The sequence below is a fragment of the Netta rufina genome (genome assembly GCF_964035555.1).
Source record: "Netta rufina genome assembly, chromosome: 22".
NCBI classification, from domain to species: domain Eukaryota; kingdom Metazoa; phylum Chordata; class Aves; order Anseriformes; family Anatidae; genus Netta; species Netta rufina.
Window position 1 is genome coordinate 5,699,600 of NC_140146.1, and position 17,439 is coordinate 5,717,038.

The 17,439-nt window shown below is 48.2% G+C and overlaps 1 protein-coding gene across 4 annotated transcripts; it reads left to right on the forward strand.

The window, feature by feature from the left end:
- Nucleotides 1-667: 667 nt before the first annotated feature.
- Nucleotides 668-2,886, forward strand: AURKAIP1 (aurora kinase A interacting protein 1). Of its 4 annotated transcripts, none has more exons than XM_084300177.1 (4): nt 668-700; nt 1,216-1,307; nt 1,788-2,236; nt 2,719-2,886. In XM_084300177.1, the coding sequence occupies exons 2-4, from the start codon at nt 1,256-1,258 to the stop codon at nt 2,824-2,826; spliced, it is 609 nt and encodes a 202-aa protein (XP_084156303.1). In that variant the 5' UTR covers nt 668-700; nt 1,216-1,255; the 3' UTR covers nt 2,827-2,886. The 4 variants fall into 4 exon arrangements, with proteins under 4 accessions (XP_084156303.1, XP_084156301.1, XP_084156302.1 ...); XM_084300175.1 differs by lacking the exon at nt 668-700 and adding an exon at nt 708-900; XM_084300176.1 differs by lacking the exon at nt 668-700 and adding an exon at nt 708-866.
- Nucleotides 2,887-17,439: the final 14,553 nt, after the last annotated feature.

The window sequence follows — 17,439 nt, forward strand, 5'->3', positions numbered from 1 at the left end:
CTTCATGCCAGCTGATTACGTGCTTTCATGCTGTGCCAAGATGGCAGGTTCTTGTGCCCAGAGAAGACAAACAAGAGCGAGGTAAGTGGGAGAGGCAGGCGTGGCCATTCCTGGACAGCAGCCACCCTCAGATGCATCTCAGGGTGTGTAGGGGAGAGGTGTCTGGCCTCATCTCCCCATCCCTGTGGTGACAGGGACACAAAGCCTCGTAGTTACCCCCCGCTCTGACCTATTTCTAGCAAGGTGTGCTGTCCCCAGGCAGGTGAGCGAAGCACCATGCTCTCCCCTCACCTGAGAGCCACCGATTTCCCTCAGAGCGTGACTGTATGGTGAGCACAAACAGCTCAGTTTGGAGGCTGCTGCTTAGTTTGAACCAAACCTCAGAAGAGGAGCTGGCGTGCCTCTTGCGGGCAGGAGACAGTGAGGAGGGGACGGCTGAGGGGAAGGGGACAACTGGGGGGAAAGGGACAACTGAGGGGAAGGAGAGTGCTTGTTTGCAACTGCCTTCGGTCAGAACCATCACAAATGCTTTTTATTCCGGGAGCCGAGCGCCCTGGACATCCAGGACACGGCCACTTTCCCTCTAACGCCCCACAACCGCCATTTCCCTGGGATCCCCTCACGAACCCCCGGCGGGCGCCATCAGGGGGCGCTGCCGCGGCCGGCCCCGGAACTTCCGAGGCGGCAGCGGGCGGGGATGGTGAGTGATGGCGGCCCCGGGCTGGCCCGGGGACCGGGACCCGGTACCGTGGAGCCCGGTGTGAGCCGAGCCCCGGCCCCGGGGGCTGTGGAGGGCAGGCTGCCCGGGGGGCTGCGGATCCCTTCCTCACAGCCGCAGGGCAGCGGGCGCCTGCGGTGCGCTCCTGGTTTGTGCCGTGGGAGCAACGCCTCGGCGCTGAGGTGGAAGCGGGGCTGGAGTTGCCTGATTTTTGCAAGCTGAAATAGCCGGGTTTTGGGTTAAAAACACGGGAAATCGGCAACATGAGAGCTTGGGGGGTCGGGGCCCTCCGGCAGAATCCAGCAAAAAAAGCGGTTGGTAAAGCGGGGGGTGCGCAGAGGGCCTCAGCTCACCTGCTGGGGCTGTGGGGTTAAATTTCAAAATTTTACTTAAAAAAATTGAGAATTTTAGTCAAGAAATTAAGTTTTCAAAGTTAAGTTTTCAAAGTGTGAGGAAAACACGCTCGATTCATTGAATGAACGTTCTTATTTTGGCAGTCATTACTGGGGCTGACAGAGCGGCTGAAGTGAAAAAAAAATGTTAATAACCCAGCTGACGTCCAGGTTACTGAAGGCTTCCCGAGTTGCAGGTAAATGGGCTGTGCAGCCTGGCTTTTTGGTTGTTTTTTTGGGGTATTTGGGCTCCCAGAAAGTTATTTTCCTGCAAGTGGGGCAGGAGTGGTAGTGAGTCAAGGGGTTGTGGTGTTCCTGCTTCTGTGCCTGTTCTGTCAGGGTTGTGTAGCTCTCATTTGACTTCTGTTAAGCTTAGGAGGATGATTCTTGGCAGCAGAAAAGCTTAATACAGAGAACAGGTCCCAGCCATTCTGAATTGCACTCACGCTACACAGTAAAATATCGTACAGTGTAATTTTAGCAGATGTAATGTAGTTAAGTCAAATTAAAAAAATGCTTTCTTGCTTTTATGATGGGAATTTAATTGTTTGTAAGTAGCTTCCTTTATTATGTTATTTTGGTTGTAATTGTCTGGTAGTTCGAGAGCTGGGCAGAACTTTTTGTTGAGGTGTTTCTAGAAAGTTCTGCCTTCTAAGTGAAATTCTTTTCTCTCAAAGGCCACCTTTTGCCAAGGTCTGTGTCTTCCTTTCTTTGCTATCATTCGCCATCTGTGAACTATAGCACGCAGCCCTCTAATAAGAATGGAGCCCAGCCTCAGCGGTGGCATGCACTGGACCCTGAACTGGAAGAGATGCTGGTCCCCAGAAAACTCTCCATCACCCCCTTAGAAAGCTGGCTGACAGTTAGGTACTCCCTTCCTAAAGCAGAAATCGTTAATGCTCAGGAAGAAGCGGGCTATGAACCTCTCCAGAAATATGACTGTCCCCCATCTGTTGAGGGAGCTGATGTGGAGGAAGGGGAAGGAACACCCAGCAGCACGGTTCAGTGCAAGAACGTGCTGAAAATTCGCAGAAGGAAAATGAATCGACACAAGTTCAAAAAGCTGCTAAAGCGAAGGAAGTTTATACGGAGGAGGATAAAAGAAGGTCGCAAGAAGAAACGTCAGGTAAGCTTCGATTGAAGAAAACATCTTAATTTAAATGAACACCCTTCTCAGACTGCTCTCTGGTCAGGTATTGGATGATGTTCTTAGATGGAATTGAATTATAGCGAAGTGGCAGCAGCTCCAAGAAATTTAGCTTAAGTTAATTCCGTATTTACTGGTCCAGGAGCATTTTCTGATTTGCTGGTTTGTGTTTTACCTGTACGTCCTCAAAATCTATAATTTAGAATACTTCCGTGCTGGTAAGCAGATGTGTGAGTAACTCAGAAATATCTCTGGCTAATGGGAGAAGAACTTTTGCGTTTGTGTGGAAGATTAATTTATGTGGCTGTATTATATCAGGAAGTCTGGTTTAATCTCAGCTGCCTAGATAAAAGCATTTAATTTTTGCACATAGGTTCTCTTTGGGACACTTGGGCGATGACTGATTACTTGAGTGCTGCATCTGAGCCGTTACCATTCTCTCTCTTTTTCCTCTGTTTTAGGTAAAATTTGAGAAAGACTTGGAGCGCATCTGGAAAAGAGCCGGTTTGAAAAATCCTCCAGCAGGATGGCAGACACCCAAGATATTTCTGAAAAGTTCAAAGCGATAAAAACACTTGTAATGAGTTTTCACGTGTAATTGTAATTAAAAACAATATATATATAAGTAAGCAGACTTCTTTTAACCTTTTTCTGAGTGCGTTAGGATTAGTAGGAGGTTGCTTTGAGTCTTGATGAGCGGTTTTCCAACAGCGAACCTGACAGCAGTGTGCTTTTTCTCCCCAGGAGAATGGTGTGAACCCTTGTGCGGTGGCTTGGCAGCGCTGTGTGCAGTCCAGTGCTGCTGCTGCCAGCTGTACTGAGCAAAGACATCTTAGTCCGCAGCTGAATTTGTGAAGTTGCTCTTTAGGATTAGACTGAGTAATGCACTGTTAAAAATTGGTTGTGGGAGAGGCAGTAAGTGAAAGACCTCTTCTAATTGTTAGTGTAGCCCTAAAGGACACCAGCAGTTTGAAAAATTCTTTTCAAGTGGCATTCTTTCTTAGGCTTGCTGAAGAAGGGCTGATGCTTATAAGTGAAATGGGAGTTGGATCAGAATCCCATAAAATATTTCTGCAAAAGAGTTACCTGATATCTCTGCGTGCATGTGTTTTACAGACATTGCATGAGCATCCTTAAAGGGCAAATTTATTTTTCCTGTTCTGTAGGCCCTAATAAAAAAAGAGTTATTTTTCTACGACCGACCCCTGTCATACAGAACATCCAGGTATTGCTATCAGTAAAAGTTCAATGCTCGTTACTGAGTAATTACCAAAACTGCTTTGTACCTGAGATAACCCTGTTGTGATGAGCTGTTTCTACATGTCTGAAAGGAGCCATGACATCTGGGAAAAATATAGATGTTTATTTTAAACCCTATCAGGGGGCTTCATATCTTGCTTCTGTGTTGGATTCTGCTTTTGATGTTTTGGTTTTTTTTGGGGACAGTTAACTTGTGTTCTGTGCAACTGAGTTCTTCCCTGCCACTGGTTAGATGAAGTGCACTGGGCTCTGAGAGAAAGGAAGGAAAAGTGAATTCCGTGGGCACTTCGTCCTGCAGCATGCAGAGGAGCTAACTTGAAAATTTATTCCCTTTTATCTGCTAGGAGCAGGACACTTGGCTAAACTTCTTTTTCAGGAAGAAAAACTGTTCGGTGGAATTTATTGTGATGAGGTGAAGTTTAATCTCACCGTTGAAGGACAGATTGACACACTGAACATTTCTGGGGCTTTCTGCTGCTCTTGTCGCTAGATGGCAGTAAATCAAAGCCTCTGAAACTCCTTTAGCAACTATTGGCAGAAGCCAGCTGGATCTTTCTGTAGGTATTTTAAGGAGAGGGGGCATGCATGTTTAAAAATTGATTAATCTTGCTAGAAAACTACTGGCATTCTGAAAACTGTACTGGAGTCCTATAGAAACATGTGGCTAGCAGATTTTTACAGTTTTTTTTCCAAGCTATATGTTAACAGCAGGCGATTTTGATCAAAGACTTAGAAAGATGTTCCTTCCTCCTCGTGCTTTAAATAGGCTGCAGTTGCTTTTAACCAAGAGCAGTAGGACTCTCAGCTTACTGCCAGGATTTCAGGGAAGAGGAGAAAGCCGTGTACCTTCAAAACTCCCCAGGCAAAGAAGATGGAGTGTTGGTTCTGGCTTACAGGTTTGTAAGATATGCAGAGTGTTTCTAAAATACCAGCACACATTCCCTGCTCAGAGGTGCATCAAGAAAGGCTGGGGCGTGATCTTCTGGTGCTCGTTAACTATGGTGATGATTATATTATAATAGGGTGCTTCTGTGGTGAATTGCAAGTCTCCTCTAAGTAGTTTATTAAATGGCATTCTCTCTAAGTAATAGTCCAGTCCTCCAAATGGTAGTCTGCCAAGTGTAGCCACTGCTTTTATATATCTATTAGACGTAATTACACAACCACGCAGAGAAGTCTGGAGCTACTGCGTAGTTTAGAAAAGTGTCTATAACTTCCACCCATGATTTACTGCCAGCCTTAATCATAGAAATGCTGTTTTCCCTTTTGCTGAAGGATGTTAAAGCATCTCTCAGGATTTGTATTTTCTTCATGTGGCAGATCCTGCAAAGACCCTGTTGTACGTGGAATTCACCAGGTGCTGTACACCGGGGTTGTATCAGCGTGCTTGAGCTCTCGTGACCACAGGATGCAATTTCCAACTCTCACTTCACTGAACAGGGAGGGTCAGAGACGAGGAAGCTGTGCCTTTTTTTTTCTGTAGGGGGAGCAGTAGCGCAGAGTATGCTGCTCACAAAGCTTTGTTAGGAGTTGCTGATGAAATCTGTGCCTACTTGCACGCTTACCAGTGTATACATGTATGTGCCTACGTAGCTATGGTAAAAAAAAAAAAGGCCTTAAACAGGAAAGACTTGACTTACCATTGTCAAAATGTTTTAAGGCTCCTTCATCTACTTATTACTCTGCTGTTCTGAGAGGAAGTGTTTGAAAGTCAGCAGCAGGTTGCTGGAGGAATTTGTGCTCTGCGTTACAGAGAGTGGAGATACCCAGTGGGTATGGTGATTTTATGTGTGAAACTGCCCGACAGTTACTGGTCTGGGCAGATCCCTTGAAATTGGAATATGAAACCAATTACACTCGTGCTTACACTCACTAATTCTTGGATTGCACTTAAGGACAGGCAGCGAGCTCAGTTAGCTGAGCACAACGTCCAGTTTGGTAGTTGTATCACAGCAGTCGGGGCTGTGCTGAGATGAGTTGGCTCTAACGTAGGAAGTCAGCTCGTTTCAGCAGGGCCGAAAGTTCTGAATTTTATTTTTCCCAGCCAAAGCATCACGCTGAAAATTTAAGCAGGCAACGTCCTCCCTTTTGGAAAGGGCAAAACCAAAACACAGCAACGTGATGATGCTAGCAGGCTTCCAACAGATGTGTGGCAGAAATGCCATCTCCTGGTAGTGTGAGCAAATAAAGGGCACTGGAAAACTCTAGATTTTCGTTGTCTCCTTGACCTGAATGGTAAGGTTTCTCACTAGGGTGGGAATTAAATACATTTTAAGGAGCCTTCTCTGGAAAATGCATTGTTCAGTTACATCAGTATGAATTCCTGACGTTTTTCAGATGTTTCTGGACATTAACAGCTCTTTCATCCACACAAATGAATTCAGTATAAGTTAGGAATAGCAAGCAGTGAGGTTTTTATCTAACCATGCTCAGCCTTCTGAGCGCACCGGAATTACGCCAATTTTCACAGCTGAGGCTTGATTAGTCAGGCTGGGACCTGCTAGCCCAATGTTTATGGGTATCTGACAGACAAAACCCCTTTCAGGGAGTGAAGAGCACTTTGCTCCTGCTGTTCCCTAACCGCCTGAGGTTGCCTGGTTATTGCTGAGCAGAAGCAGTGTCTTCGCTCCGGTGAGCTAACACCAGAGTTCGATGGGACGCTGTCAAAACATTACCTAGGATAAATTGATGTATGTACCTTGGCTTCAGTAACTGACCTGGTCCTTTTCAAAACACGAGGCCAGCTCTGTTTTAGTGGGTGTGAACCCCAGTCCCTGTCTTCCAAAGATAATAAAACACGTGTGTTTATTCCAGCTGAAAATCTGGCTGAAGTAATCTCACTGATCTTGCAAACAGCACCTGTGGATAAGTAAAACTACCTCTTTTCTTTTCACCATTCATGCTGTTCTGCTGTTGGCATTTCTGCTCAGACTGTGAAAACATCCTGCTTTGGGTTCACTTGGGCCGAGTCTGCTCAGCTGCCCTCCAAAAATAACAGCACTCTGTGCTTCACCTGCAGCCCTGAGCTTTGCAGAACTGCAATGGTTCTGAAGATTGGGTTCTCCCATTCCTGCTGATTTAAAAAAAATAAAATAATTCAATAACTGCAGCTCTTGTAGACATCTGAGCTAGCTTTAAGCAACCAGCGTGCTGGCTTTCCTGTGGAGGCGGCCCTTCTTGCTTGTCTTTCCCCGTAAAGGAGAACTGAAAGGAGGAGTTCTGTGAGTCAGAGAATTTAAGAACATCATCTGATAAGGCACTTGTGGCAATTCCCTGAAATAAGGCTGAGTTTTGTAGTCTTGCTCACTGCGTGGTCACCAATGCATCTTCCCTGTGCTGTGCTTATTCCCACAAAACTTGTAAGAGCTATAAAATGATGAGGCTTGTTCCCTACTCTAAAACATAGCTGAGGTTGGCTGCTCAAAGTAACAGGAGGGAGGAGAGGAGGTTGAGTGGACAGTGAGATCTGCACTCATGGAACTGCAAGTGCCATGCTTTCCTAGGAAACGTGGCTGAAATCTTGGATAAAATAAAAACATCCCATTAAATATTGGTCGAAAACAATTAATGGTTGTTTTTCCACTTGTTCAACAAGCAGGACTTGGAGCAGATCAGTGCTCTTGAGCTGAAGGAGTGTCATTGCCTGCGCTGTGTCTAGGTCTGGAGAGGATTTGACGCTCTGGGAGCCTCTTAGCTGCTGCCACCCCTTTGGAGTCCCACAGCTGCCTGCAGAGTGATTGCTGTTAAGACAAGGGCATTGAGTCCTGAGCAAGGAATCAGCACATCAGGTACAAATTCCAAACTATTATATATTTTTTCAGGTTTATTTGAAGGGAATTGACAGTTGATATCGGGGTGCTTATCACCAGCCAGTGAGGAACTGGTTAAATACAAAGAATAAGCAGTTAGAGGAGAGTGTGCCAAAACAAAAACTAGTGAAAGAGGCTACAAGAGTTGGAGTCAGCAGTGTGATGGTGTGTCAGCAGCGCTACGTTACTCACCAGCTCTGCTCCCTGGGTGCTTTTGAGCTGTTTCCTCTCCTGACAAAGGGGTTTTGCTGCTCGAGGCAGCCGCTCAGCCCTTGATGGGGCAGCCAGCTGGAGGCTGTTCAGCAGCAGCAGCACCAGGTCCATCCTGAAGTCAGGATCTCTGCTTGCTCACCCGGGCTGAGTCGGCCTTGGTTTGGCTTCCCTGCCCGTTCATATTGTTTCAGTTACTGCCCAGAAGATGCTGATGCACATTGTTGGTTCTTTTTTTAGGTCTGAGTGAGCATCCTCTGGAGAAACTCTGGGTGCCTGATCCTGCTGTCTGTGGGATGTGGGGGAGCGAGGCGTGTTGTCAGCATCCTGCCATCTCTCCGAGGTTGTGCTGTAGGCCCGTCGGAAGGTAGGACTGAGCTAAACGTGGCCTACTTTCTGATAACATCGTCCATTCCTTGGGGAAAGGAAGAGTGTTGTAGCCCTCGGAAAGACAGGAAAGCCTTTCCCTCACGAGTAATTTATGCAAAACCCTGGGACTGTGAGAAGGAAGGAAGCAGAAGAAAGAACAATTTAATTATCTCTGCCTTGGGTGCAACACCTTTTCTGGGTGATTTCTAATGATGAAGTGGGGCTGGGGAGGAGAAAGGAGAGCAAATAAAAATATGTTTGTAGCTTTCAGAGTGGAAGCAGCTGAACTGCTCACCTTTTTACTCCCTTATTCAAGTAAAACCTTATTTTATGGAGCCAAGAAGTATCAGAGGAGCAGCCTTCCCTGCTGTGGTTCTGTCAGGAGCACCTCGTTATCTGTGCCTGTTAAAGAGCCAAATTTCTCTAAATCATAGGATTTATGTTTTCCTCACCTAAACCATTCCCTCGGGGCCTGTCTGTTGGAGTTAATTTCACCAGAACCATCACGCAGGGGTATTCTTCCATGGCTCCTCAAGCTACTTGGAGAACAGGCAGTTTTTGCAAGAAAAACCAGGCAGAGCTAGGTGGTTTTGAACCATTTTTCATAAATCCTGCTTTCCAGAGGATGCACTGATTGGTGTTAATTTCTTTGTCGCTGGCTTGCTACTCTCTGTTGGTGCTCACGTTTAATGAGGAGGTAAAAAAGCACCCTGGAGCCGTTGGCTGGTCTCGCGGGAGGAAGGGACAGGGATGATGTTTATTAGAGTAATAAATCCTCAGAGATTAGAGCACACTGAAAGGTTCCACGTTATACCATGAGTTTAACCAGGATTATTGCACTATTTAAGATTTAATAAGGAGGCAGGAGTTGCGAGGGCTCCTCTTGTATCTATCGAGAGCAAGTACCCAATTCACACAGAGTACCCCTAAGAGCTGGCCAAGCTCCACGTTTGTGTGCCTAAATTTGGCAGCAGGGTCACGTTGCAGTACAGAGAGGAACCTCCTCTCAGCCGAAGTGCTTTTATTTTAAACAAAATGGCCTGCAAAGCCGAGGTAAATAACACAACTCTCTGGGAAGCGACCTTCGAGTGCCCTTTTTGGAGCCAACCTATTAATTTTTCCACTCTTTCCCAGTCATTTCTGATCTCAGAATAGGCTGCTGTGCCTGGAATTGCACTGCTTCATTATTCTAGGCGGGCACAGCAGCTGGGCTGCAATTAGTGTGGGGAACGGAGCTCCCTTGCAGAAGCTCACGGTCCCAAAACGCTGTTCCCACGTGGAGGGACTGCAAGATGTGGTCGGAGGCACAACGCTGGTGGTCAGAAAGGGGACACAAAGTGGCATCTCTCAGCTCCAGGGCTCTTCCCTGAGCACTTTCAGAACTTTTTGATTCTTTGTAGAACCGAGCAGTGCTGTGTGTTTGTGTCTGGAGCTTTTCTCCTGTTAGAGAAGCCCACCTTGCTGTTGCCTGAGCAGGAGATTGCTGGAGAGCTGCTCTGGAACAGGCTCCGTGCTCAGTCCTCTCCCCTAGCACTGTCGGTGCTGCTCATGAGCGATCTCTGCTTCTCATTTTGTCCTGGCACAGAAGCCTGGCAGGTTCCTGCTCAGGAGGCCGAGCAGAAACAGGGAGGTAGGCAGTAACAGGGACCTAGTCAGAGCCTGGAAGCGAATCCAAATCTTCCTCCTTGCTTCAGACAGCTTTTAGTTTCAGCCCTGGGTCTGCTGCTTGTACCTCCTTGGTAAAGGAGGGCAGAAGCACGGGGCTTCTTGGTGTCGTCTGTCACCACCAGAGCCTGAGAGCACTGCTTGTCTTTACACAGGAGCGCTACCAAACTGAAAAACGGGACCCAGCTCTGCCTGGTGCCTCTCCTTCCGGAAATTTAGAAGCTTCAGGAGCTTTATCTAGCTCGGTAAGGCACAGTGCTGAGGATCAGCTAGGTAGCACGGCACTTTTCTCAGCTGCTGCCTTCTCTCACTTCCCTGCAGACAAACACCCGAGCTGAGTGAAGGCTCACGGCGGTGACCTGATCCCTCTGCCATTTCCTCCGGACTCCCAGTGCTGCCCGCCTTCGGCCAAATTGGACCAGCGCTGAGCATCTGTCCCCCGGAGGGGGGCTTTGTGGTTTCAGGGCAGGTTTGAAAAAGTGAAGACTCCGCAGAACCACAGCTCCCGTGGGAGTGAGTCAGTCCCGTGTCATGGGTTGGATACCCTCCGTCTCCGGCACTCGGTATTAAGAAGTTGATTTTGGGTGGAGGATCCAGAAGTTTTGGGGGCGCTCGGATGCGAGTGGTGGCTCAGCAGGGGCCCTGAAAGAATCCCTCTGCTTCCCAGCAGCACATGGTGGCTGGCTGCTGCTGTGAACCTTAGGGGAAGACGAACAGATGCACAGACATGCACAGAGCCAGCTCCTGAAGTTGTGATTGATGGTAACTCCAAGTCAGATTTGCATATTTTTCCATCCCCTCAGGAACTTCGTGGTTCATGTGATTTTGAGCTAATACCTACTCTTTTTTTTTTGTGTTTTTGTGTTTTAATTCCGTGCATTGAAGGCACTGCTGGCTCTGAGAATGGGCTGGAAGATAGCTGGGTACTTCCTATTTAAAAAAGAAATAAATTCCCACTGTGGTGTTATGAAAAGGTGCAGCAGGTAGTAATGACTGCTGCTCTCCCTAGGGAATTAGAGTGCTGCAAAAATCTGAGAGGCAAGAGGGATGCCACAGGCCATTTTAAAGGTAAAAATCACCTCTCTTTCCTACTGCATGATGTCTCGGAGTTCTGTGCATCACCAAAGCTTCCCAGAGTTGAAAGAGAATGAAGAGATTTTGTCTAGCTGCCCTCCAGTCTGCGTCCTTGTCAGCCTGTCAGTCCCAAATGGTGCCGGGGTTTTGGAGGCTTCCTGGGAGGACAGAGGCAGCACAGTTTAGGGCCTAAGGTACTTCTGGGCTGACGTGCAGCTGCTCTGGGCTGTATTCCTAACCCTGCCACTGATGTGCTGCGTGAGCCTGGCTGAGTCATTTCCTTCTGCGCTGTGTGTCTCGCTGCTGCTCCTGCCTGTTTAGGCTGCAGATTTTTCCTACCAGGAGCTGCCCGTGCTGTGCCCCCAGCCTGCCCTGCGGTGCCAGTGAAATGTGGGGCCACCGATACAAAGACCTCGCAAACAGGGAATGAGGGGGTGGAAAAACACACGCAGCGTCCTTCCAGGTTGACATTTTAATTAAAGCAATCATGGCAAGCTGCTTGAAATTGCTCTTTTTTTTACTCAACTAAAACTAAATAATTTTTATAGAGAACTGATTTGCCAAATTTCCCTTTTTACACGCTATGGTAATGACACTAAATTTAAGATGCTGAGAAAGCAGCAATTTACACCTGCTTTGTGATGCCAGTGGGGCTCTTCGCATCTCATTTCTCTTCTTTGCTTCCAATCCTGATTTGCCTGCTTGCTTGTTGGCCTTGACCATCATGAGATCTAATAACGTTGATGCCTGATGTCTGCAGAAACGCTGGCTACGTGGAATTCTGTTCCTGTGGCTGGCCTGGGTGTAACATCACAGCCCGTCGTGACTCTCATCGAATGGAACTGCTCCTGCAGCTTCTGGAGGCACGGCTGCAGCGCAGGGGACTGCAGATTAAACCCCAATTAAGGTTTGTGAACTAAATTGAGTTGAAAAGGAAGTAACGGAGGAGATGGAGGCTAGTACTCAGGTGCTCCCTTGAGTCTTTGCCTGCTGAGATTGAGGGAGTTGTGCTCAAATAGCATTTAAAAAGTACAACTCGGTGAAAATGTTAATCTGTTGGGATTGAGTTAATTTAAATCTGAGCCTAACTGCATCTCATTCAGGTGCTTATTTGGAACAATGTGAAATTTAATGCTGATTCAGAATAACTTTTTACTGTCAAAAAGATGTATTCTTACAGGTTTTTGACAGTGATTTTCACAGGCTCTGAATGGCACGGTGCATTTTATCAATAGGCAAATGTCTTCTGCACCAGAAAAAAACATCTGGTGAAGCAGAGCTGTGTGAGATCAACAGAAAAGGTGAAGGCAGGGAGACTCTGCATCCTCTCCTAATGAGAAGGATAAATAAGTTTTGCTCTTACCTAAAGCTCGCTAGTGGTAGGATTAATGATCAGATAGGCCTTGAAGTGGTTGTGGAACATTTCACAAGGTTTTATGAGGAAGACACTTAGTGGGGGTAAGCTGATGTAGGTCGATGGTAGTTAACAGAAGCATGCTGATTTATACCTGCTTGGGTATTTGCCTCTGATGCGTTTTGGGGCACATGAATTTGGCTTTTCCCTCGCTATTGAACCCAGCTTTTTGGATTTCGTGTTGTGGAAGAATTGCCAAAACACATTTTTATCTTGGAAAAACAATCTTCAGTTTTCAGTCTGGAAAAAAAAAAATAAAAAAATCTGTTGGTTTCCTGGGCAATTTCTCTGTTTTTGTAACTGGTTCCCATTAATGGTTTTGAGATGAATCCCAGGAATCTGAAGCTGACAGCTTTCCAGCAAAAAGGAGCGTTTAAATATAGTGCCATCCAAAGATGCTAGACGACAGGAGCTGCTGAGCTGTGGGGCCGCCTCACAGCCAAAGGTGCAGACAGAGCTCTCGGACCTGTTACCAGGACAGCAGCACTGGAAGAGCACAGAAACACACGGATGCACGCAGCCATCCCTCTTCTCAGTAAGAGCAGCCTGCCTGGATGCTGTAGTTTCACTCTTCTGTGCAGGTCTCTGCCTGGCAAAGCGCAAAGCTCAGTGCCTTAAGCAGAAGATCGCCCCCCTGTTAAGATTCCCTCTCACTAAATATCTTACATACCTGGGCAGCTTTTATCGCTGATGCGTGTGCACACATCACATCGATGAATTCGTGCTCCAGCACGTTTGCCACGTGGGGAAGGAAGGAGAGCTTTTCAGCTGAGATGAGGAATTGCCTGCAAATGGCAGTCCCCACCAACACTGCTCCTGCTCAGCTCTGATTTTGCTCCAGCACTGCTTGGGCGTAGCACAGCAGAGACTACAGCTATGTGGTGGTTTTGTGGGCTTCGTCTTTCTCCTTGCTGGAAATGGGTTGTTCAAGGGGTGTTATTGAGTGAAATCGTTAGCTGCTGTGATATTGTTTGATGTGTACGTAGTAAAAAGATGTCAGAGATCTGCCCTTCGTACTCGGCGTTTGCCCCAGCTGCTGGTTTGGTGACTGCAGCTCAGGCTGGGGATGACAGCGGTCCCCAGCGCAATAAAACAAAGCCGAAAAACATCTGGGCAGCCCCTCGCCTTGTCATCCCCAACAGGCTCTTCAGAGAAGGCAACTCGGGGGCTAGAGCATTTACAGCTGGGGAACAGCGAGCAACCCCTGTGCTGCTGGTTACTTCACTGCGATAATGACAGGCTTCGCTCAGCAGCCCTGTCATTGTGGTCGGCTTTCAGTTTTGTCCTTTTAGTTCACAGCTCTTGCTGCAAGTTGGATTATTCCAGCCTTGCTTATGGGATTCATTGCAGCTGAAAGATTTATTTTAATGAGAAGAGCGTTGCAAGCAAACGAAGCCTCCCGGGAAGTGCATCCCCTCTGGTAATTCATGTGGCTCTGTTGTGTTGCTCTTCTCCAGCAGCCAGGCAGCTCTGAAGGCTCCCCTGGCCTCCACCAGGCCTTTCTTAGAAAGGGGAGCAAACAGGGATGTGTATTTATCCTTCTTTCTGTTCCTGGGCAGAGGTGTTCTCTTTTTTCTTTGGTCATGGCAGGGTACAGTGGGTTTCACACTTGAAGAAGATCTTGGTAATATCAACGTGGAACGTGACAGATTATAGTACAAAGCCTGATGTGCACAATTTGTGTCCTTGTGTCAACAGAGCATTAATGCTGGCATTCCCTCCCAATACATGACGTGGATTTATAGCTGTAAAAGTGGGGTGGAGGTGGCTGCTTCCCCTCCTGCTTCCAAGTTTGATGGTTCTCAACGTGATGATAAAAGGACAGAGGGGAGCTCTCTGCATCAGGCCTTCTTCCCAATCTGCTTTCTGCTCAGTCTTACAGACCAGTGGTCTTCAGTCCAGGAGGTCTTTCAGTGCAGCCTGCAGCCGTGGAAAAGAGAAATATTGAAATGGAAGAGATCTGGGAGAGCAAACTGCCTGCCAGACGGGGCTTGCTCACTACTGCTTGCCACGGACCAGTTCATCTCTCCGGGCAGGGCTTTTTCGACCTGAGTCACCACCATTTCTAGGTGAAATAGGGGTGAGTGTGGAAACAGAAGAGCCTTTCTCCCTGCTCGCCTGACCCACGATGAGGCTGGCAGGTGCAGAGCTGGAAGCAAAACCCCTTGTGTTGGTGCTGGGAGGGACCTTTCCTTGCGTGGACGGAGCTGCTTTCGTTGGACAGGCTTTGTGGTTGGGGTAGGCAGCTGGGTATGCCTCAGTGGGCAGCTGGGGGATGCTTCTTGTTTGGAGAATCAATACCCAAAGCACCGCTGTGGAAGGGGAAGGGCTGACCAGAGTTCCTTACTCGCACAGAGTGAGTGAGGAAAGAGCCAGGATCTGTGAAATGCCCTCCTGGGTCCCTTTCTTCCCCTCGCTGTGAGCCCCAGAGCTGTTCCTCTTCTTTTCCCTTCCACAGGGCTGTTTTCTTCAGGAGGCTTCAGCGGGCTCAGCCTGAACTTGGCTTTCTTCAGTCAGGAAATAGCCAGTCCGTGACAGCAGCAACCGCAGCAATCTGCAGCTAGCCCAGGCGAGAAGCAGCCAGTAACCTCTGCGGTGCCAGAGCTGGGGGGCAGAGAGGTGAGGAAACAACCTGGAGCTGCACCCGAAGGGCTCTGCCTGCTCCTGGGAGGAAGCAGGGCGAGGAGAGGACGCTGGGGCTGCTGTCTGCACCACGGGGACAGCTTCTTGTCTCCCAGCCAGATGTTTTCCAGGCTTCTCTGACGCAGCTGGACAAAAGGCTGTCAGCTTGGAGCCTCTTGCCTAGCTCCCTGGCCGGACAGAGGCAGCAGGGGAGGCTCCTTCACCCCCTAAACTTCTCTCTGAGCTGCTGAAGATCAGCGGAGTCTTTGCTGTGATGCCTGAGGGTCTGCCAGCATTGATTTGGGGGACGTGGAGCAGCAGGAGCCTTTGCTGCATGCAGGTGGTTGTGGAATGGGACTCACACAAATACCCGAGGCTTGCAAGGACCAACCCCGTGTTTTAGGTTAGGGCTGCAATTAGGCTGGCCCTGTGAGCGCTGAGGCTATTGACACAGCCCAGCTGAAGTGTGGGAACTTGTGCTGAGTGCTTGTAGGTGTCTAATTACCCACAACTTCCCACTTAATGTAACGACATAAATCACAGAGCTGCAGTTTGCAGTGAAATTTCACCGGGTTCTTTCTGAAGGTGGTTCCCGAACCTTTCACTGGCAGTTATCCGGGTCAGGTTTGGACAGCATGAAGACATCTGGGGTTAACAGCAAGCTTTGTTCCTGGTCAAATTATTTAATAATAATAGCTCAAATTCCTTGGAATTCCTTGGAAGCGTCTGGTTCTGTCTGCTGCTGCAGAGAGGATCCTGCCCTCGATGAAGCTCTGGGCTATTTTTGTCTGGCTGTTTCCAGGGTTTGTCTTGTTGCAGGATATTTAGCTGTTGGTTTGGGTTTTGGCTGTAATTGTAATGCCCTCCTCTTTGCTGAAGCGCAGCCCCCTTCTGGGTGGAGTAAATCCATCTCTTGGTACACAGAAAAATGCCAGAAGGGAGAAATTCAAGTGGGACAATGAAGTTTGAGTGCCATGGGAGGGCCCTCGCTTTTAAGTTCTCATAGATCTGGCTCTGTTCTATAGATGGACATTTAAGAATGCGAAGTTAAATGCCCTTTCCCCCAAATTTTCCACTTGATGACTAATTTGATGGTAAGGTTTAATCTCCTACACACTGCTAACCACAACCGACAGCGATTTAATAACAGAGCAAACAGAACCTCACCGTGTTTGCTTCTCTGACATACACTAACAGCATCTGCGCCATTTCCTGAGTTTCTAGGCATGCAATTTTTCTTCAGGTCTTGCATTTAAAGGCTCCTGCAGGCCAGTGAAGGCACCTGCATGGATCGGGCTGTTGGTCCTGCCCAGGGGAGGTGGAAAGGTTCCTGGTGTAAAGCAGCATCCGAGCCTCTCCGACCCACCTCCCCCGGCACTTCGTGGGCCAGGGTGTTGAAAACCCCAACTCGGTGCCTTCACCAGCTTACCCTGCCTGAGGGCACGCCACATTTCTGCACCGGGGTTGAGTTATTTCTTTAAAAGCTCGGACTGGAATTGATGTGGAAACGAGAAATAAACGGCTGAACGCTTACAGAGGAGGAGGATAAAGAGAATCTGGACTAAGCGATGCCTCCTGCAGCTCTTCCACCTACCTGCAAGGGTTGCTGCCCCCTTCAGTTAGGCTGGTAAAGCTTCAATCTTTTAGTGGTGGCAGGAGGGGAGGATTTCACTAAATGTTCAACCCAGCAACGTGGAGCCTGTCCCCGTGAGCATCCCGCAGCACCTGAAGCAGCGATCCATAAGCTGGACAGACCGTGCCTGTCTCTGGTCTGCGGGCACAAACCAAAGCAGTCTGAACCTTTGTGGGTCGCTGAGGTGGCTTGCAGAAAGGCTCTAGCAGGAGGTTAACGTACTGGTGCTTCCCTTGAGAGCAAGGCTGGTGAAAATTCAGACATCACTTGATGCTGTTACTGCCTTGGCACTGCTGTCAGGGCTGGTTTGATCTTTGGTGTGCACCGGGGATGAGCAGTGTTCGGGTTACTGCTGTGTGCTGGCTGCTCGCTGCAGTGATCAGGCACAGCTCCCTCAGTTCTGGCCTGAAGGCTTCGATACAGAAATCCTAAATTGGACCAAGCTTTCTCTGACAGGGAAACCTCTTCCCCATATCCCAGCAGGAGCTTTGCTTGTGTTCTAGGCTGCTCTGCCTGCACTGCCCTAAGCTCCCTGTGTTCAAGTCTTTGTCATTTTTAGCCTCTCGCTAAGGTAATTGCTCTTAAGCCCTTGCTTACAAATCACAGGACAGGGTAAACATTGTTTTCTAGGTTGTCTTCTGAGACTTGAACGTAAAGTAAAACCATATGAGGAAAGAGAGATCAAAAAACCACTGAAGGCAACAGAATAAATCCAGTCTCGAGCAGACAGCTGGACGAGCGTCAAACAAAGCGAGGAACAGCTGGATCAAGTAAAGTACAAGGAAAATTAGTTCCATCCCCGGGGGAGGGAGAGGGATTGTTTCGAGAGCTGTGTGGGACCAACTGTACCCGATAAAACTTTCACATCAAAGTCGGGGCAGATCAGAAGGTCCCAGAGGGAGGGGAAAAGAGGAGAGTGGGTGTTTGTAGTGACTGCAGGCAGAGTTAGGGGAAGGAAGGAGGTGGAGTGTGAGCGAGGGGGAGAGCAGAGAGGGGAGGTGGGGAGGCAGGAGTTGGAGGTGGAGTAACTCTGCAGAATGTGAGCCGCTGTCCACGGCTTTCTGGATGTAAATTGATGAGGTCATAGTGTTTTCCAGTTGTTAAAAAAAAAAAAAAAAGTCTTTAA